Raw genomic sequence first — 21,903 nt, forward strand, 5'->3', positions numbered from 1 at the left:
ACTCCCTACCAACAACAGAGGCAGACTGGATTACCCAGTAGAAGAGGAGCATGGAGCACTTCTAGATAGACGATCTTCAAGGTCTGATGTATACATACTGCTGAAAGATAGACTGTAGCATCCAGTACCCATTGGGGTGATGGCTCTGGAAAAAGTACCCTGGTGTTGTTTCCTGGTTTCACTCTACCTTATGCTTCCTCATCTTTACCCTATTCACCCTTATCTCCTCCCAGGACAGTGGTCAGGTCTTAGAAAAGGCTAGCGCTTCAAGATGATGTTTATATCTCTTCCAGAAGACACAGGTAGCTTCCCTCATTTCCTACAACTTGAAACAAAGATTGTAAAAATAATTCTTGGCATCATATTTGGTTGGGAGTTGGGAATGGGGATGTGGTGGGTCATATACGCATCACTGTTTCATTTCTGGTTTTAATTTTTAGCTTTGGATATACTCTCCCATTGTCAGTGTTAACAAGCAAAACAAAACATCTCTGTTCTTTGTCCTTGTACTTTTTCTGTTTGCCTATTGTTTCCTCTATGCTTAATTACTATTAAATATGTTAATTTTCCTTTCTATTGAAAACAACTGTTAGAAACACTGATTTTCAGCTTAGTAAAATATATAGGTAGTAAAATTAAGAGGATGTCCTTTTATTGCTACGATTCTATCACTATTACAAGCTCTGGAATGGTGGAATGGCAAACAACACTACCACTGAGATCAAACATGTATTCGACTTTGGGTACTAAATGGCAGAAATGAGGAATTTAATATGTTAGCCACTCACAAACTGGCCTTAAGCAAAAATACTGGGAAAACAGAAAATAGCAGGCATCTGTCAGAAATAAATTAGGTCTTGGGAATTATCTTGTTTATCTGAACTAGGATCCCCATACCCTTTCTGGTACTCTGAATTTATTTTTAAAGGAATTTCTAGACACCTTCTCTTTTGGGCAAGAGCCTGTTCTGTAGCAAATGGAGTTACCTCCAAGACTCTTGTATCTCTGTTACTCCTGAAGCCTCAGAAATTTTAGTCATTATCATTTGATGGCTGAGAAACAATCTGCCTGGTGATAGATGCTGAGCTACTTCCTTTTAAAGTTTTTGTTTTTCTTTTAATTTACCTCAATAAGTCCTGCCCCTTCAAACAATAAAAGTATGTTGAATTCGAATGTTAATGGATTTGGTTCCATTAATCCCTAAACCATAGCAGTAGCAAAGTGGATGAGAGAGAAACAATTTTATTTTTGGCCTTTTTATTACTATTCTAGCATCTTAGGGCTTCCACTCTTTTATTTTTAGATGGTTAACTCATTGATGATACCTATTTGCCATATAGCTGTTCCCAACTAATGAAAACCATTCTAAAACATCAATAATTGATTGACTCAAAGACCATGGTCCCTCTGTCCCTAAGACAGATCCTATAAAGAGAGGGAAAAGTCTCTTTTCTGGAAACAAACTGGCAGCAAAAAGATGAAGAATTAGTCTCTGTCAAGCTGGACAGAAGGTCGTTATGAGGTTTGTAAAACCAAACCTGAAACCTACCTCCACTGCCCTTCAACCAGGAGAAACTGTTCCCTCTCTTTCACCCCTTTGTAACATAATTCTACTTTTTAAAAGGTCTTCTTTTCTAATAAATATCCATTCTAAATTATTCTCCACCCAATTAAAGTTTTTCACAAGCTCAGTGGGGGAAGATTTACCCTGAGACAAATAGTGAACAGAGTGAGGATTTTGGAAAGAGAGAAAAAGCTACAAGGCAAAGGGTGGTCCCAGCATAAGAAATGAAAATATTCTGCCACCTGTGATTCAGTCATGAAGCAGGTGAAACATATAAAATCATGATGTATGAGGAAAAGGAAGTTAATATTTGTGATGAGACTGGGACTTACTGAGAATCTCAGTTGTCTAGGAAATGATCAGTCATTAAGAAAAAAAGTAAGAGAGTCAGTTGCATTACACACAGACTTGTGTTCAGAAAAGGAGTGCAAGGGAGCCTTATATTCCAGGAAAGATGGTAGGGTTGGGGATGCACTGGAATCATCAATCGAATTAGAATCCTTTACTCCTTTCCAATCCTCCTGGAGAGGTGTGGCCAAGGTCTGGCCTCTCTATAGTACACTAAGGGAAAAGAACAGCAGGCATGAGGAGGGCAAATGCCATTTCCCAGCCCACGGTTTCTCCAGATCCTTGGTACACTCTACACTGAGCTTAGAGGTCTGGATTTCTGCTGATCCAATCCCAGCCTTACTTAGTGCCCTATGGTCATCCTCCCTGGTTCACCCTCACTACATTCCCCTGCCACCCACCCTGAAGAACACAAAACTTTTTAGTTCTCTGCCACAAGGTAATTTTAAAAATGTGGTTTCTTTGTTTAAACAGTTGCTAAGTTGGTTCATCTTTTAGTAACAGACCTCCCCTCCCCCAGCTCCCCACTCAGTCTTGTATGATCACATCATCATCATCATCATCATCTTCTTCCTCCTCCTCTTCCTCATCATCTTCTGGCAGTTCTTCCTCCTCCTCTTCCTCTTCTTCATCTAGACAAACTACCACTTCAGCTGGCTGAGGTAATCGAGAGTCAAACCAATCCAGTACCTGCTGGGTGCTAAGCCTTGAAGCCTGACTCAGTTGAGGGATATCAGTCTCCCGTAGCTGTTGGTGGGCTGCCCAGTACCTCTCCAAGGGCTGCATATCCGGTGGGGGTGGAGGGGTCGGCAGAGGTGGTGTCTCAGCCCTTTCATTCAAGGAGCGGGTTGATGGTGGAGGTGGTGTAGGAATTACTGGGTCTTGGAAACTAGGGGCACCAGGTACTGCATTGTCCCGAAACCATTTTAGTTGCCCATGCTTCAAGGCATAGCGTGTGTCACCAAACCACTGAATGATTTCAGGCCGAGGTAAACCAGTGATCTGTTCTAACTTATGGTAATCTTCACGCCGTGCCCATTGGCACTGTAAAAAAAAGGATTTGAGGATAGCCAGCTGCTCTTTGGTTTTGCGCTTGGGCTTTCGCTGGCGTTGCATATCTGGGGATAGGTACTCTGTGGGACCAACCCTACCTGGTAATGAGTTATGCCGTAGCCCATGGGGCCAGGCTGATTCCAGGTGTGGGGGTAATGCCTGATCACTGGGTGACACTGACTGTGGGATACAGCCTAGTGGCTGAAGGGGTTTGGAGGTGGCAGTTGCTCCATTAGATAGTACCTGGAAAGAGGAAGAAGAGGTAGAGGAAGAAGAGGGAGTAACACTAGATGCTGACTCCTCCTTACAACTACTGGCAATTAATGCAGTTGGTGGGGGCTTATCCCGTGCTTGTGGCTGGAGGACAGTTGTGGAGTGGTTCCAGGAAGCAGTACCTATGCCGTGTGACTGGTTGGGACCCCTGCCTGCCTGCTCCTTTGAGAGGCCACTGCTTTGAAGATCTTGCCAAAAATCTGATTGGTGGGGGAATGCTCCACTGCCAGGTGTTATCAGGGACTCCTTTAACTTCTGGTGACTCTGTGGCAGTGGCAGTATCTGAGAGGACTCCTCAGGCTCTACCTTCAATCCTTTCGTCTGGGTGGGCTTGCTAAGAGCTGGAGGACCTATTCCAATACCAACTTGTTCTGGAGCTGGCATTGGAGGAGGCACCTCCTCTGGGGGCCGTCCTGCATGATGAGTAAAAGAGAGAAGGGATTTGAAATGGAGTTGGTCCCGATGGTAGACCACTCGGGCTCGAGTCTCTTCTATTTCTTCAGATGACCAGCTAATGCCACAGCGGAGGCGCTGGGCCATAAACCAAGTCTTGACTTTCTCCATCTGCAACCCATAACGCAGGCAGAGAAGGGCAATGTCTGCTAGGCTGGGATAGGGAAAGTAGCTGAAGGTTTGTAGCAGGTGTTCATTGCTGTCTAGCTCACTGGTCTGGGCTGCTTGGGTCCATACAAGCTGTAGCTCCTCAGAGATTGGAGGGAGGCAGATGAGCCCCGCTGGTGAACTATTGAGACTGCTGGCCTCTTTATTAGGAGGCATGATGCTTTCTGATTTGTGCCCTTCAGAGATAGCTGTAATAAGAAGAGAAACAGCTCAATCACTGGGTCTCCTCTTTTTGACACATTATTCAATTTCTACCAAACTAACTGCTGGACACCAAAACAATTTCTATTTGTATCATGTTATATTGCTTTTTAAGTGCTTCAACAATTTCTCATTTAATTTTCATAATCTTAAGCCATCAGATCCTGCTTTAATTCCCATTTTCTGTGGACTAAAGTTCATAGATGTTAAATTACCCCAAGTCATGTGACTGGTGAGTGTTGTACCAAGAAAAAAATGTCTTTAAAGCCAGGTATAGTGGTTCACACCTGTAATCCCAGCACTTCAGGAGGCCGAGGTGAGAGGATTGCTTGAGCCCAGGGGTTTAATAATAGCCTGGGTAACATGGTGAGACTACAAAAAATTTAAATTTAAATCAGCTGGGCATGGTGGTTCATGCCTGTAGTCCCAGCTACTTGGGAGGCTAAGGCAGGAGGGCTGCTTGAGCCTCAGAGGTGGAGGCTGCAGTGAACTATGACAACACCACTGCACTCCAGCCTGGATGATATAGTGAGACTCTATCTCAGAAAAAAAAAAAAAATCTGTCTGTCTTTAGAAGTTAAGCAGAAAAACTGATCCCGATATAGTTTTTTTAGTGTGTGGTTTTTTTTTTTTTTTTTTAAGACAAATTTGCACTCTGTCGCCCAGGCTGGAGTGCAGTGGTATGATCATAGCTCACTGCAGCCTCAACCTCCCAGGCTCAAGAAGTCCTCTTGCCTCAGCCTCCTGAGAAGCGGGGATTATAGGCACCCACCACCACGCCCGGCTACTTTTTATGTTTTTAGTAGAGACTGGGTTTCACCATCTTGGCCAGGCTGGTCTTGAACTCCTGACCTTGTGATCTACCTGTCTCAGTCTCCCAAAGTGCTGGGATTACAGATTTGAGCCACTGCGTCCAGCAGTGTTTTATTTTTTAAGAGATAATATTGCTCTCTCACTGAGGCCACCCAGGCTGAAGTGCAGTGGCACCATCATATCTCTAATACAGCCTTTATCTTTCCTATTCAAAGCCATTTCTAGAAGCTATCCACCAACTCTCACCTTCTAAATTCATGGAACAAGAATCACATAGTGAAGACTCGATCGCAAAAACAAGAGGAGCAAGAATTTCAACTGGCTTGTGTGTATGTGTGCACATTTTTGTTTTTTTCAAGAGTCAGGGTCTCACTCTGTTGCCGAGGCTGGAGTGCAATGATCATAGCTCATTGCAGCTTTCAACTCTTGGGCTCAAGCAATCCTTCCACCTCAGCCTCCCAAGTAGCTAGGACTACAGATGCATGCAGCCACATCCAGCTAATTTTAAATTTTTTCTGTAGACAGGGTCTCATTATGTTGCCCAGGCTGGTCTCAAACTCCTAGCCTCAAGTGATCCTCCCACCTCAGCCTCCCAAAGTCCTGAGATTACTGGAGTGAGCCACTGCACCTGGCCCTCAAAACTGTTTTTGTTTTGTTTTGTATTTGAGCAAGGTCTCACTCTGTTGCCCAGGATGGAGTGCAGTAGCACAGTTTGAGCTCACTGCAGCCTCCGCCTCCCAGGTTCAAGTGATTCTTCTGCCTCAGCCTCCCAAGTGGCTGGGAATACAAGCATGCCCCATGATGCCTGGCTAATTTTTGTATTTTTAGTAGAGACGGGGTTTCTCTGTGTTGGCCAGGCTGGTCTCAAACTCCTGACCTCAAGTGATCCACCCACCTCTGTCTCCCAAAGTGCTGGGATTACAGGCATGAGCCACCTCGCCCAGCTGCTATTTTTTTTGGAGACAAGGTCTCACTATGTTGCCCAGGCTGGCGTGCTATGCATAGGTGCAATCATAATGCACTACAACCTCGAATTCCTGGGATCAAGTGATTCTCCTGCCTCAACCTCCTGAGTGGCTGGGACTACAGGTGCACACCATTGTGCCTGGCTTGTTACTAACTCTTTGGATCCTAACAATTTATAATTATATTTAGAATGTGGAGTAATAGATTGAGAATACAACTGATGAATATCTGGAAGGTAGGACAACACCGTCCTCTGCCCAGCTCCCTTTTTTCTTTCCCTTCTTGGTGGTGGAGTGTTGGGGGAAGGCAAATGAATGATAGGACCTTTAAGCCCTAAGCCCAAACCTGATAGCTTGATTTTTTCCATCTCTTGGTTGAATGAGAGATATGGGTCAGAGATCTAGGTTAAATGAGGCTCACTCCCCCAATCCTTTAGGTCATGTGAAAATGGAGAGGAAAATGTTTCCGCCCCCAAGTCAGCCTTAGAACAAAGGTTATCCCCTCCCCCAGCCTTTGTCTCTTCCAACAGCTCAGCTTCTCCCCAGGGAGCCCAGAGAGCTCCCTCAGTCACTAACAGTCCCCTCCTCACAGGGCAGAAGGTCTCTTGCGCTTATCTTTTCAGCCCAGCTTTCTCCTCAAGACCAGGTGGACAGGCTCATTATAAATTGTAACCAGCTCCTGCAAGCTGCTCAGCAGCAGCACTGCTCCCAGGGTTATAGGTATGGGGACTGCAGGGATAGCCTTGACTGTGCTTCTTTCCTGAAATAACTGCTTAAGTTATTTCCCAGAATATTCTGCTGACAATTTTAACTCAGCTCCCTGTGTGGGCACTAGAGACCCTTTAACACATTTGTCACCCTTTACTCTTAGGGGAATCCTATCTGGATTTTTTTTTTTTTTAATTATTTATTTATTTATTTTGGAGATGGAGTCTTGCTCTGTTGCCAGGCTATATTGCAGTGGCGTGATCTTGGCTTACTGCAACCTCCGCCTCCCGGGTTCAAGCGATTCCCCTGCCTCAGCCTCCTGAGTAGCTGGGACTATAGGCATGCTCCATCATGCCTAGCTAATTTTTTTTAGTAGAGACGGGGTTTCACCATGTTGGCCAGGCTTGTCTTCAACTGACTTCGTGATCCGCCTGCCTCAGCCTCTCAAAGTGCTGGAATTATAGGCGTGAGCCACCATGCTGGGCCTTCCATCTGTGTTTTTAAGTACTACTCCAGATCTGCTAAGGAGAGGATGGAATTCCTATGTAAATGCTACATGATGAATTGCAAAAATAAATCTCAAGTCCATAAATTTAGAGCAATGTGATATCAGGGATTTGAAACCATGATTTTTAAAATTCAGAAGTATTTTAATGCATGTCACCATTTCCTTTTAACAAGCAAATCTAACTAACTGAGGCTATACAGACCCTGAAAGCAATATTGCTTGAAGAGCCCTTAAGAGGGTCAATGGAGGTAGCATGGCATGATAGGTAGAAATACGAGTTCTTCGATAAGGCCAACCTGAGTTTGAATCCCGGTTTTGCCACTTATCAGCTATGTGATCTCAGGCAAGTCACTTACCCTACGTGAGCCTAGTTTCCTCCTGTGTAACAAAATGAAGACAGCGCAGAGAGTATGTAATAGTACTATGTGCTAGGTGTTATGTATAGGCAGGGCATAGAGCAAATGTTAGAGGAGGGATGTCCAGGGTGAGATGAATTAATGTAATTCCACTTTCTAGAAAGCTGCTTGTCTTTGGGCAAGTTATTTAACTTCTCTAAGCCTTAATTTCGCATCAGAAAAAAGCCCCTTTTTTTGGGCCAAGCGTGGTGGCTCACGCCTGTAACACCAACACTTTGGGAGGGCAAGGTGGGTAGATGGCTTGAGCCCAGAAGTTTGAGACCAGCCTGGGAAGCATGGTGAAACTGTCTCTATAATAATAATAATAATAAAAAATATTAGATGGGCATGGTAGCGCAACTGTAGTCCCAGCTACTTGGGAGGCTGAGGTGGGAGGACTGCTTGAGCCCGGGAGGTTGACGTTGCAGTGAACCAAGACTGTGCACTGCACTGCAGCCTGGGTGACAGAGAGAGACCTTATCTCAAAAAGAAAAGAAAAAAGCAAAAAAGCACCTACCCAGCAAGTTTATGACTGAAAAAGTGCACTTGACATTATACTGAGAACAAAGTAAGGGCTCAATAAATAGTAGCTTTTTATCATCACTTCAACTTCATGGAAGTGATTCTGATGTAAAGTAATGCTCCTCCTAGACAATGGGGTAACTGGGACAAAGACTGAATCATTTAAAAATCAGTGTTTTCAATCTATTTTTGCAGAGCCCTAATTTTAACTAGTGATGAGGAAACCAGGATATCTATGATTCTATACTTTTAATATTTTGGGGTTTAAATACAATTTCAGAATGTATTTGCTGCTTTAAAAATGTATGAAAACCACTGCTTTAGAATTGCATCCATAATTTGAATTCTTTGTGATTGGAATGTCGGTTGCCTATGTGATAGTTCCACCTTTCCCCTTCCAGGTTCATCCAGGACACAGCTGAAAACTACCATTTAGAAACTGTGGCCCACCCGGAACACCACCAAATCAAAGCTGGAGAATACTTTATGATGGCAATGCTTGATATCTACTTAACCTCATTTGTGTCCTCTTATATAAAGACACGATAACAGTTTAGAGATAAAGAAAATAAAGCAGAAGGAACAAAGCAGTCCAGTGTGAGGATGAATACTGAGATGGGAATATAAGTATAAGGCAGGTACATTTATAAACATTAAAAGCTATAAGGAAGCATTTGTTTTCATTTATGTGGCTTGATGTCCTTCATATTGTCAGCATCAGCTTGGTATTTCAGTGTAACATACAGTACTGCAAATAGCATATTTGGTGTACTATACACATAGTTTTCACTTACACAAAACATGTTATGGAACACTTCCTGAAACAGAATGGTGACTTAAATCAAGGCACACAGCTGTATAGCTGGTACTTCCCTGGAAGAATCTGGCTTTGAACTAGGAGAAAACTACAACCAGGGTGGCTCATGAGAATTATAAGAAGTAGGGTAGAACCTCTAGTAATCAAAATCACAATAAAGACACTACGGTATCTTGTGTTCTTGTGTGTCCATTTTGGATTAGGTAGAAAAAGAAGGGAATCAAAAGCTGAAGTGAGGAGTCCTAGGGCAGAGGAGGTAGTGGTGGTGATGAGCATCTATTCTGAATACCACCTAAATTTGTATCCTTATTAAACATGCCAGATATGTCCTACTGCTACTTAAAGATCACTAATAAAATATATGGAGTCATGGCCAGGTGCAGTGGCTCATGCCTGTATTCCCAGCATTTTGGGAGGCAGGAGGATCACTTGAGCTCAAGAGTTCAAGACCAGCCTGGGCAATATAGAAAGACCTTGTCTCAATCAATCAGTCAGTAATAAACAAATTTTAAGGCCAAATGTGATGGCTCACACCTGTAATCCTAGCACTTTGGGAGGCCAAGGCAGGCAGATCACGAAGTCGGGAGTTCGAGACCAGCCTGGCTAACATGGCAAAACCCGTCTCTATTAAAAATGCAAAAAATTAGCCGGGTATGGTTGTGCGCACCTGTAGTCCCAGCTACTTGGGAGGCTGAGGCAGGAGAATTGCTTGAACCGGGAAGGCGGAGGTTGCAGTGAGCCGAGATCATGCCACTATACTCCAGACTGAGCGACAGAGTGAGACCCTGTCTCAAAACTAAAGAAAGAAAATAAATTTTTAAAATTAAAAAAAAAGTATCCCTCTCTCTCTCTCTGAGTTAATATAACACTCTTCTTTCCCCTTAGGCTTTCCATATCCCTAAGCAGATGGCAGAGAAAAATGGGCTTTCTTAAAGTTCCAGTTTCTGTGTTTATACAGTCCTAGGAAAAAGAGGACTCTAGAACTTTAGATTTGAACTAGGCTTATCATTAAAGTTGGAGATGGTTAAAGTGGGAGATGAGGCCAGGTGTGGTGGCTTATGCCTATAATCCCAGCAATTTGGGAGGCCAAGGCAGGCAGATCACTTGAGGTCAGGAGTTTGAGACCAGCCTGGCCAACATGGTGAAACCTCGTTTCTACTAAAAATACAAAAATTGGCTGGCTGTGGTGGCATGTGCCTATAGTCCCAGCTACTGGGAAGGCTGAGGCAGGAGAATCGCTTGAACCTGGGAGGCTGAGGTTGCAGTGAGCCAAGATTGCGACACTGCACTCCAGCCTGGGTAACAGAGCGAGATTCTGTCTCAAAATAAATACATAAATAAATAAAAATAAATAAAGTGGGAGACTAGATATGATCCTGCGGAATTCCTGAAATCTTTATTTAACAATCTGAAGTACTCCTGAAATGTGTTTGGGATATAGTTTTAAGGGCCTTAAAGACTTATAGCAATATTCAGGTTATATGCTTAACTTTTTGGTTCATGAACCTCTTTGAGAATTAGACAAAAGTTACAGACCCTCAGAAAGTTATGATTAACCTTCCTGAAATAAACATTCACACTTACACAATAAACTCCGGGGCTTTAGTGACTGCCAAAAGCCAGGTTATGGCTGGACATGATGACTCATGCCTGTAATCCCAGCATTTTGGGAGGCCGAGGCAGGCAGATCACTTGAGGTCAGGAGTTCGAGACCAGCCAGACCAACATGGCAAAACCCCGTCTCTACTAAAAATACAAAAAAAAAAAGCTGGGAGTGGCGGTCACCAGCAATCCCAGCTACTTGGGAGGCTAAGGCAAGTGAATCGCTTGAACCTGGGAGGCAGAGGTTGCAGTGAGCCAAGATCACACCATTGCACTTCCAGCCTGGGTGACAGAGCAGGACTCTGTCTAAAAAAAAAAAAAAAATGCTGGGTGTGGTGGCTCATGCCTATAATCTCAGCACTTTGGGAGGCCGAGGTGGGCGGATCATGAGGTCTAGAGCTAGAGATCAAGACCATCCTGGCCAACATGGTGAAACCCCATCTCTACCAAAAATACAAAAAAATTAGCTGGGTGTCGTGGCGCATGACTGTAGTCCCAGCTACTCAGGAGGCTGAGGCAGGAGTGCTTGAACCTGGAGATGGAGGTTGCAGTGATCCAAGGTCCCGCCACTGCACTCCAGCCTGGCGCCTGGTGAGGGAGTGAGACTGTGTCTCAAAAAAAAAAAAAAGAAGCCAGGTTAAGGATTACTGTCTCATATCCTTCCAACTTAATAAAGGCAATAGTGGCAATTGCTTAAAGATGAACAGCTTAATGTGAATGAATGTAAAGAGTTGATGGAATACTCAAGAATTCAAGTGCATCTAGAAAGGACAAGGTATTTGTGATATTAGTTGGAAAGAGTGGAAGGGAGCAATGCTCAACTGGGCCAGGAGCCTGGCTTAACTGATCACCGGATTACATGACCAATACCCACAGTGCACTGGAAACTAAAGGCTAGTAGGCTACTAGTGAGCCAAAATCACCTGCTTCATTCAGTTGTCCTGTGTGCTGGGGCCAGTTTTGTGTGATTACAAACCTTCTTATGTCCATACCTTTTCAGTGTCTATATAATAATGTAATTAAATCTCACATAAACCTATGAAAACTCACTGCATTAAAATTGTTCCTTCAGGAATATTGATTTTTAAAAACTGTTCCTATGAAAACTAAGTCAAATGCTTTGGAGAGACATAACACAAAGAAGAGTATGCATTTTAAAAACTGTTGAGTCAGGAGTGAGGAAGACAACTGTAAAAGACTGAGGGGTGGAACTTAATCTTGAAAGTCCTCTGCACTCAAAGGTGTCTAAATTTCTTCACTTTTATAAATAAAGCAAAACAGGAAATCAAAGATGATGAAAGTGCCAGAGTGGCTCTCGTCTCAGACTGCACACTGGAATTACCTGGGAAGCTTAAAAACAAGGCCACCCTTCTCCCCATTCAGATTCAATAGTCTGTGTGGGGCCCAGGCATCCACAGTTTTTAAAAGTTCTCAGGGCATACCCAGTTTTGAGACTCCCTGTGTAGTTAATATTAGAAAGAGGATTGGGAACTCCGAACAGCTGACTTAGACACAAAAACAGTCTCACCACTACATCAAAAGATTGGTGAAATGAACGTACTTTTAATTATAATGTTTAAGATATGTATTCATTATCTTTAAAATTCCCAATCTGGCTTTTTCAGTTACTACCATCTAACCTAATCGTATAATATAAAAAGGCTTCAAGTGTACGATGGGAAGGAGGTTCACATGACAAAAAAAAGAAAAAAAATCTGATCTGGGCCCACATTACCAAACAGGTCTCAGCTTGAGTCTTCTTTCAGTTTAGTAGTCTCAGAACAGGACGCAACACTAGGAACCCCAGAGGACTTGGGTTCTCAGTTTCCTGGTTGGTTTTCTCAGTATGGCTGGGTACGGGAGTCAGAAGGGGCAATTGCTTCTAAACCTTTCATTCCCAAAGGCCAGATCCTCAGAAGCAAGGCCAGGTTCTATATGTGTGTTGAGGTCGCCAGGAGGTAGTCATGGGGGTTGGGGGGGGGGCGTGTTGGAGGGGGCTGGGAAGGAAACGTTTCTCCTATCCTCCATTTCACAGGCAGTCCAGAAGGCTCCGAACTGGGTCAGGGAACAAAAAGTTGTTGCACTTGGGGCGATGAGCCCCATGAAGCAGGCGAATCTCGATCCTACTCTCGCCAAGGGCGCCCCAACCCAACGTTTCCCTCCCCTACGCAGACACTCACCCCTCCCGTAGTTACAACAGGGAACCAAAAACTCCAGAGGAGAAAAAAGAGAGAACCGGGCGACTTCGAACCTAGAATTCTCCCCCCACCAGCGCGGGGATGGGGCTCCAGAGGTCGGAGATCGTACACGAGCTGGGAGGGGAAGTCCAAGGGGCTGGGGATCACTCACCGCGGTCCAGCCCGGGCGGCGGTTCCCAGCCTCGCACCATGGGCCGGGGGGAAGTGGGGGAGAGGGCAGGGGTCTCCGAGTTGGGAGTGGGGTTGCTGCCCGGTGCGGCCGCTCCGAGCCCACCCGCGCGAAGGCCGAAACCGGGACTGCCCCCCCACCCAGTCCCGGAGAGCGCGCCGGTGTACCCAGCCCTGCTGAGCAAGTTGGAGGCGGGGCGGATGGGTGGGGTGGGCGTCCAGAGGCGGTGCCAAGGTGGCCCGAGTCCTGATTGGTGGGCGCCGGCGGGCGGGCAGGGGCGAAGCGCAGCAGGCCGACCATTGGCTGCGTGGGTCTCGGCTGAAGTCGGCTATTGGCTACGTGGGCCTCAGCTGGGGTCATCTATTGGATGCGTGGAGCAGGGAAGATGTCCCCCTGGGGCCAAGCTGCCCAGCCTGGTACCTCCCTCTACCCTCGACCTATCGGCGCCGGACCTTGGAGTACACCGGGCCAGGATCCTTCCGAAATTCCCCAAGGAGGAACACTTTGCTGAACTGTCTGTACCGCCAACAACTCCCAATTTGTTTCCTCCTGAAGGAAGCCTTCCAGGAAGACCATTTCAGTGTCCCCTCCCGAGCCTTACACTCGAGCTGCGCCTTTCCCAGCGGAGAGCCCAACTGCCGCCAGCCCCGTCAGCTGTAACAAAGCGCCTAAAGCAACCGGGAACTTGTTCTAGAGATGGATCAGCTGTCTTGCCACCCGGAAAGACGAGGGCTTTAGGAGCCTGCGGGCGACTTAGGCCGTTCCTCGGGTCAAACTGGCGCTAGACAGGATGTTTCCAAAGACGAAGTGCTGGAGCAGTCACCTCATTGGGACCTACCAGACCCTCAGGCTCCCCTCCCTGCCCTAGAAAAGAGGACCCGGAGCTCTGCATATTTGTTTTTCGCTGTCTCGAAAGGGATGAAGACTGAGGTGGGAGAACGGCTTGACCCCAAGAGTTTGAGGCCAGTCTGCGCAGCATAACGAAACCTTGTCTCAAGAAAAAAAAAAAAAAATTTTTTTTAATTTACAAAAAGAAAGGGATGACAATAAAACGGACTTCACCAAAGCAGTATCCCACACAGTATAAAGTTATGGACAAAATTTGTATTTTAGGATTCCTCATCTTCCGTGAGACAAAGAAACAAATATAAGAAGCCAGGCTTGCTTATGTCAGCTTGGCAACATAACTTCACAAAGCCTCTGACTCTGACTGAAGTCTCTGGAAAGACCTTTTGAAGACAAAACAGGATGGGGCACCGTCCTCCGTATCTCTTGCCTGAGTCACTATATTCCTTAAAAGATAAAAGGGCTGGGTGCGGTGGCTCACAAACCTAATGTCAATGCTTTGGGGGGCCAAAGAGGGAGGATTGCTTGAGGCCAGGATACAAGATCAGCCTGCACAACATGGCGAGTCCCTAACTCTACAAAAAATTTAAACATTAGCCGGACTTGGTGGAGTGCACCTGTAGTCCCAGTTACTCAGGAGGCTGAAGCAGGAGGATCGTTTGAGCCATGAGTTGGAGGCTGTAGTGAGCAATGATTGCACCACTGCACTCCAGCCTAGGCAACAGAGTAACACTGTGTCTCTAAAAATTAGAAGGTAAATGACCCTAGCCCTTGCCTTTTCCTGCACATAAGATGATGTCTAAAGGGGTTAGGAATGTTGCCTCTGTAATCTATAACCAAATGTACTTTTACATCCAAACTTTTATGTGATTCTGCTTTAATGTAACTTGTGAGCAAGTTTGAGGTAACATCTGAGCACATACTGAACCCCCACAACCTGTATGTAAACTGTAAATTAAAACAGCATGAGAGCAGTCTGAAACTTTAAAAAATTTTGTTTTTGAGATTGGGTCTTACTCTGTCGTCCAGGCTGGAGTGCAGTGGTGCAATCTGGGCTCACTGCAGCCTTGACCCAGGCTGAAGCCTCAGTCTGTCAGCCTCCCGAGTAGCTGGGACTACAGACACATGCCACCATGCCTGACTAATCTTTGTATTTTTTTGTATAGACGAGGATTTGTCATGTTGGCCAGGCTGGTCTCAAACTTCTGGACCCAAGCTACCAGGATTACTTGAGTCGCTAATCCTCAGAAATACTTTTTTTTTTTTTTTTGAGATAGAGTCTCTGTTGCCAGGCTGGAGCAGTGCAATCATGGCTCACTACAACCTCCACCTCCTAGATTCAAGCGATTTTCCTGCCTTAGCCTCCCAAGTAACTGGGACTACAGGCACATACCACCATGCCCAGCGAATTTTTATATTTTTAGTAGAGATGGGGTTTCACTATGTTGGCCAGGATGGTCTCTATCTCTTGACCTTGTGATCCACCCTCCTCAGTTTTCCAAAGTGCTGGGATTACAGGCGTGAGCCACCACACCTGGTCCATCCTTAGGAAGACTTCTGATTACAACTTTTCTTTAGTAAACATGCCTAAAACTTGGGAACAATCCTTTCTTAAGTGACTCTTCTTTTCTCATGTTGGTCTTTGAAAAAGTTGCTTCTTGCCTACTTAGGTGTTGTAAAGCTGTAAATATAATATAAAACAATTTCAGACTTTGTCCTATATTCTCAGACCTCACCACTCCCTCTCCTTACATACCTCCAAGAAACCATCATAATGTATGCTTTGTTGCTAAATCCTGAGGTACAGAGCTATTTTAAGGTGGCCAGGCATCATATCTCTTCTGCAAAACTGAGCTCTATTTTTTGTTGCTGCCCTTGTATTTGCCCCTGCCTCCTCTCCTCCCTCATTTCACTTAGTAACAATCTCAACTCTTAACAGCCAGTCCTACATCCTTTAAACTAATATCTGGCAAAAACATCTTGGGGTAAACAATGGAAAGACATATATAAATCAGCTTTAAGGTTAGCAACGTTTGATCCTTTAGAGTTTGAGCCAAGGCTGGTGATATACACAGACCTTTTCCTAAATCATGATTATCACAATGCCTTATTGGTTTGTGGCAATGAAGGGAAAAATGAAACATTTTAGGCAGCAGCAGCAACTCTGTTACCAGTGGACAGGTTATTCCCTCATAATCCCAACAGTTAATGAGACTGCATTGACTGAGAGGAATTCATGCTTGTCTGGCTAGAAAGCCAGGTAAGAACTGTCAGGAACCAAACACCTGACCCTGGAGAGTTCAGTGAGTCACTCTGAATGTCACTGATCATGGGCTTGGAATTATAAAAGGTGGATGGCCCAGTCACCTTTCTCGTCTCAGAAAGACACTGCCAAGAGTCAGGAGTGGGGGGCAGAATCAAAGACAGATTTAGGAACAAGGGGAATCCAAGAAAGGGAAAACAAACTCTTCTGCCTCAGTTTTAGACTGCAGGCGGAAGCTCCTCTTTCTACATGGATTTCTCCCCATAGCTTTGGATGGAATGGACTGTGGTGGGGAAGTGAAGGGGAGGGAGATGTCCAGGCTGATAAGGGTCCCACATTTAGCAAGACATTAACCTACTCCAGCTCTTCCAGGGACCACCGCTAAAGAACTGGGACTCCAGTCATCCTCATTGTAGAGATGTTAATGCTCCATCGCTAGTAAAAGCTTTCTTTCCTTTCCATTAGCAGAGCTAACATTATACTCTATAGCAAGCTTGTTCAACATGCATGTGGCCAGGGATGGCTGAGCTCTGAATGCGGCCCAACACAAATTGGTAAACTTTCTTTAAACATTATGAGATTTTTTAAAAGTTTATTAGCTATCATTAGTGTTAGTGTATTTCATATGAGGCCCAAGACAGTTCTTCCAATGTGGCCCCAGGGAAGCCAAAAAATTGGACGCCCCTGTTCTATAGTTAAGGAATCTCAAGTTTCAGAGCCCTTCCCTGCACAGACCTCATCCAAGGCATGGAAAGAGCCCCAGCAATGTGTTAACATGATCACAGGCTTTTGGAAAGTTTGAAAACATATATTTAAATGGTAATTGGTTAAGACTGAGGTTGCCTAGATAATGGGTTGAAGGGGCAGCAAACCACCATGGCACATGTATACCTATGTAACCAACCTGCATGTTCTGCACACATATCCCACAACTTAAAGTAAAATTTTTTAAAAAAGAAAATTTTGAATCTTCATTTTTTATTCTGCAATTAAATAGATGTAGAAGTCAGTAGAAAAACCCAGTATATTAATAATTTCCCATGTCTTGACTGTAACCTTAAACTTAATTGAGCTAAAGTTTAATGTATTTTTTTCCTCCTCTAGTTGCTTTCACACTTTTAAAGATAGTAACAAAATTATTCTTCTCAGACATTTCTGGTAAGATGTTTACCTTTACTATTGGATTGTTTAACAAACAAGCCTAGCAGTTATTTGAGAACATAAAAGTGCAAGAATGATACAATAGATTTTGGGGACGGGGCCAGGAGGAGAGTGGGAGGGTGATGAGGGATAAAAGACTACACACTGGATACAGTGAAAATTGCTCAGCTGATGAGTGTACCAAAATCTCAGAAATCACCAATAAAGAACTAAAGAATTTATCCATGGCTGGGTGTGGTGGCTCATGCCTGTAATCCCAGCACTTTGGGAGGCTGAGGTGGGTGGATAACCTGAGGTTGGGGGTTCGAGACCAGCCTGACCAACATGGAGAAATTGGCTGAGGCTGAGGCCGGAGAATTGCTTGAATCCAGGAGGCCGAGGTTACAGTGAACCGAGATTGCACCATTGCACTCCAGCCTGGGCAACAAGGGTAAAACTCCATCTGCCCCTGCGCCAAAAAAAAAAAAAAAAAAAAAAAAAAAGAACTTATCCATGTAACCAAACACCACCTGTTCCCCAAAACTATTGAAATAAAAAAAAAAGAAAAAGTTTTTTAAGGCCAAAAAAAAAAAAAAAAATTGAGCTCTCTTTGCTTTGATTTCCCCTCCATCACATGTCTCCTTTTGTTAGGTGGCAGTGGACATTTTCGGATTGGCTAAAGGAGTTGGGAATACATTTTGGTGGAGGGTTTTGTGTGTGTGTGTGTGTGCTTTTTTGTTTTTTGTTGTTGTTTTTGGAGAACAGAGTCTTGCTCTGTAGCCCAGGCTGGAATGCAGTGGCTTGACCTTGGCTCACTGCAACCTCTGCCTTCCAGGTCCCGGTTCAGGCAATTCTCCTGCCTCAGACTCCCGAGTAGCTGGGATTATAGGCATGCATCACCATGCCCAGCTAATTTTTGTATTTTTAGTAGAGACAGGGTTTCATCATGTTGGCCAGGCTGGTCTCGAACTCCTGACCTCATGATCCGCCCACCTTGGCCTTCCAAAGTGCTGGGATTACAGGCATGAGACACTGCACCTGGCCACATTTTGGTTTTTTTTGAGATAGGGTCTCGCTCTGTCACCCAGGTTGAAGTGCATTGGTTGGACCATGGCTCACTGGAGTCTTGACCTCCCCAGGCTCAGGTGATCCTCCCACTTCAGCTCCCCAAGCAGCTGGGACTACAGGCACACCACACACCTGGGTAATTTTTTATATATTTTTATTCCCCAGGTTGGTCTTGAATTCTTGGGCTCAAGCAATCCACCCACCTTGGCCAGCCAAAGTGTTGGGTTTACAGGCATGAGCCACTGTGCCTGGCAGGAATACATTTTGTGTGGGTTTAGTAGGTATACTTAAGTGTTTTGTTATTACTTTTGTGAATTAATTATCCCCATGTAGGTATAACATAATGAACTGAACTCTATCCCCCCAAAAATTCATGTTAAAGTCTTAACCCCTAGTTCTTCAGAATGTAACTGTGTTTGGAGATAAAAGAGGTAACTGTGTTAAAATGAGGTCTTTAGGATCCAGGCACAGTGACTCACACCTGTAATACCAGCACTTTGGGAGGCCAAGGTGGGTGGATCCTTTGAGGCCATGAGTTCAAGACCAACCTGGGGAACAAAAAAATATAAAGAATTAGCCAGATGTGGTGGTGTGCCTATAGTCCCAGCTACTTGGGGAGCTGAAGTGGGAGGATCACCTGAGCCTGGGGAGGTCAAGCTTCCAGTGAGTCATGGTCTAACTGATGCACTTCAACCTAGGTGACAGAGTGAGATCCTGTCTCAAAAAAAGAGGGGGAGGGATTTTTGAAATATGATCAATCTTTCTGGAAGACTGAATTACTTTTCTCTTTAGGAAAACATAGAAAAGTCTATCAAAGAGCATGCAGCTTTAAAAAAAATTGTAGATAAATATATAGGTTGTTGGGTAGAGAATTGTTGACAGCTTAAAAAAAAATTTGTTGACAGCTTTTCTCATTCTAAAACAGATATTCATTCCCCCCCCCAATTTTGTATTTATTTTTCTTAAAAGGGGCTCCAAAAGTTGCATTCTTCAGGCATCCAAAAACTTGGATCTACCCCTGGGACTAACCAAATGGATGTGCTGAGTTTCTATGCCATTTGGAGAAATTATCCCCCAGTGCTCTGTTTCCTAAGAAATACCAGAATTGGAGGGCTAACAGTAAGAACTGCAATGATTGAGGATTTGGGATAGAATTGGGAAAGCAAATGCTGCATTCAAAGTTTTTGGAAAAAATTCAGATATACCTAACCCCAAATTAAGATGTGAGAAGTCTGCAATGAGGTTGGGGCCACAGAGATTCTGGGCAATAAGCCATGGAGAGAACCCACTTACCTCTCCTGGGGTGTCTGCTCCTCATGCTGATTCTGCTCTTCAGCATATCTGGCTTCACTTACAACACTTACTGAAGAGTGGGTGCTCTGTATTGACATCACAACTTGGCCATTGTGATGTAATGAGGAGGCATCTGTTATTCTCAGGCTAGGGCTTCCCTATTAGGAACATTCTAATTACTTTGCAGGTAATTGGATTCTTTCATCATTCAAGTGATGAAAGTCAATCCTGTTAGAACTTAATCTTTTTCAACGACTCCTTCCTTTTTTTTTTTTTGAGGTGGAGTCTCACTCTGTCACCCTGGCTGGAGTGCAGTGGTGTGATCTCAGCTCACTGCAACCTCCGCCTCCCGGGTTCAAGCAATTCTCCTGCCTTAGCCTCCCAAGTAGCAGGGAATACAGGTGCATGCCACCATGCCCGGCTAATTTTTGTATTTTGAGTAGAGACAGGGTTTCACCATATTGGCTAGGCTGGTCTCTAACTCCTGACCTCCTGATCCACCTGCCCCAGCCTCCCAAAGTGCTGGGATTTACAGGCCACTGCACCCAGCTGACTCCTTTCTTTTATAATCACTCCATTCTGAATTAGACAGAGGTCTTCGCTTTTCCTTTCCATATTTCTCCTTTGCCTTAGGGGTTTGCATTTGATAAGCGCTTTGCTCTTCCACCCAGCACTTAAGGAGCAGAATGTAACTCAGATGGCCTCCTTAAGGAAGGATTCCCCCATCCAAGGAGAACGCAGGGCTTTTCTCAAGTTCTTCCCTTTAACTGTTGGTTAAAGCAGTTGGTGCTGGGCGCCAGAGAAGAGCTGTGCCCTGGTGAATTTTGCACTACCCAAAATGATGATAGGATCCTGTTGGGAGTGTCTTACACCAAGGCTGCCTAAGTCCTCCAAAGCTCCTTCCCCTCAGCGTTTTGCACAGCCAGAGGGGATTCCAGCAGAAAGAGAATAGGGCTTTTAAGAAATAAGGTAGCTCTCTAACCAGCACCACCTCCAGCTCCCAGAACTCTAGCTAGCAAAAGAAGGGTAGTAAGTAAGGTGTTCTCTCTCACAGTCTCACACAAAGCAGATTGCTCACAAACTGGTGGTAAAGCACCCAGGAAGCAACTGGCTACAAAAGCTGCTTCAGCCAGATGAGGTGGCTCATGCCTGTAATTCCAGTACTTTGGGAGGCCAAGGAGGGCAGATCGCTTGAGGTCAGGAGTTGGACACCAGCCTGCCCAACATGGCAAAAGCAGCAGCCTGCCTGACATGGCAAAACCCAATATGGCAAAAACTCTGCTAAAAAAAATACAAAAAATTGGGGGCTCGGCGCAGTGGCTCATGCCTGTAATCCCAGCACTTTGGGAGGCTGAGACGGGTGGATCATCTGAGGTCAGGAGTTTGAAACTAGCCTGGCCAACATGATGAAACACCAACTCTACTAAAAATACAAAAATTAGTCAGGCATGGTGGCACGCACCTGTAATTCCAACTATTCAGGAGGCTGAGGCAGGAGAATTGTTTGATCCGGGAGGCAGAGGTTGCAGTGGGCCAAGATCGTGGCACTACACTCCAGCCTGGGCAAAAGAACAAGACTCCATCTCAAACAACAGCAACAACGACAACAAAACCCACACAAATTGGCCAGGCCTGGTGGCTCATGGCTGTAATCCTAGCACTCTGGGAGGCTGAGGCAGGTGGATCACCTGAGGTCAGGAGTTCAAGACCAGCCTGGTCAACATAGTGAAACCCATCTCTACTAAAAATACAAAAATTAGCTGGGTGTGATGATGTGCGCCTGTAGTCCCAGATACTGAAGGGGCGGGGGTTAGGGGGGTAGGGAGCTGAGGCAGGGAGAATGGCTTGAACCTGGGAGGCAGAGGTTGCAGTGAGCCAAGATCGCGCCACTGCACTCCGGCTTGGGCGACAGAGCAAGCAAGCCTCTCAGGAAAAACAAAATAAAACAAAAAACTAACAAGAAGGGGAGGAGCGAAAAAGAAAAAGAAAAATAATAAAAAAGCCTGCTCATAAGAGTGCACCCTCTACTGGAGGGTTGAAGAAACATAGTCATTACAGGCCTGGTACTGCAGCACTCCATGAAATTAGACATTATCAGACATCTACTGAACTGATTCACAAACTTCCCTTCGAGCATCTCGTGTGAGAAATTGCTCAGGACTTTAAAACAGATCTGCTCCTCCAGAGTGCAGCTATTGATGCTTTGCAGGAGGCAAGCAAGGCCTATCTGGTTGGCCTTTTTGAAGACACCAACCTGTGTGTTGTCCATCCCAAACATGTAATACCTATGTCAAAAGACGTGCAGCTAGCACTCCGCATGCGTAGAGAACACGCTTAAGAATCCACAATGAAGGGTGAAACATTCATTCCCAAAAGAGAAAAAAAGTCTCTGCTTCCTGTCATTGGTAGTTCTTTCCCCATGGGGGTCAAAAGGTACCTACGTATATGACTGTGAGCAGAAAAGTAGGGGACAGAAGTCAGGTGTTGTCAGTTTTTCAATTTTCATTTGTGTGTGAATTCTTAATATGAATGTGGG

At 44.9% G+C, this 21,903-nt stretch overlaps 2 protein-coding genes across 27 annotated transcripts in view; one reads left to right on the top strand and one right to left on the bottom strand.

The window, feature by feature from the left end:
- The window catches only part of RNF212B (ring finger protein 212B), a 73,460-nt gene extending 64,503 nt beyond the window's left edge, over nucleotides 1-8,957 (top strand). For 11 of the 20 annotated variants that reach the window (XM_035260117.3, XM_035260119.3, XM_035260123.3 and 8 more), the window contains one exon: nucleotides 1-654. In XM_035260117.3, coding sequence (XP_035116008.3) covers nucleotides 1-69 — 69 coding nt within the window. In that variant the 3' untranslated portion in view covers nucleotides 70-654. Of the gene's footprint in view, nucleotides 655-5,088; nucleotides 5,191-8,372 lie in introns of those variants that run through there. The other 9 variants (XM_017977003.4, XM_078334555.1, XM_078334545.1 and 6 more) reach the window with 5 other exon arrangements.
- Nucleotides 624-21,903, bottom strand: part of HOMEZ (homeobox and leucine zipper encoding) — a 25,195-nt gene continuing 3,915 nt past the window's right edge. Inside the window, exons 1-3 of one of the 7 annotated variants that reach the window (XM_054239794.2) lie at nucleotides 19,368-19,417; nucleotides 9,456-9,584; nucleotides 624-4,047 (exon numbers count right to left, since the gene is read on the bottom strand). In XM_054239794.2, the coding sequence (XP_054095769.2) occupies nucleotides 2,441-4,047; nucleotides 9,456-9,584; nucleotides 19,368-19,413 (1,782 nt within the window). In that variant the 5' untranslated portion in view covers nucleotides 19,414-19,417 and the 3' untranslated portion in view covers nucleotides 624-2,440. Of the gene's footprint in view, nucleotides 4,048-9,455; nucleotides 9,585-12,570; nucleotides 13,220-18,555; nucleotides 18,623-19,367; nucleotides 19,418-21,903 lie in introns of those variants that run through there. The other 6 variants (XM_035260113.3, XM_035260112.3, XM_035260114.3 and 3 more) reach the window with 6 other exon arrangements.

The sequence above is a fragment of the Callithrix jacchus genome, chromosome 8 (genome assembly GCF_049354715.1).
Source record: "Callithrix jacchus isolate 240 chromosome 8, calJac240_pri, whole genome shotgun sequence".
In the NCBI taxonomy this organism is placed as follows: Eukaryota; Metazoa; Chordata; class Mammalia; order Primates; family Cebidae; genus Callithrix; species Callithrix jacchus.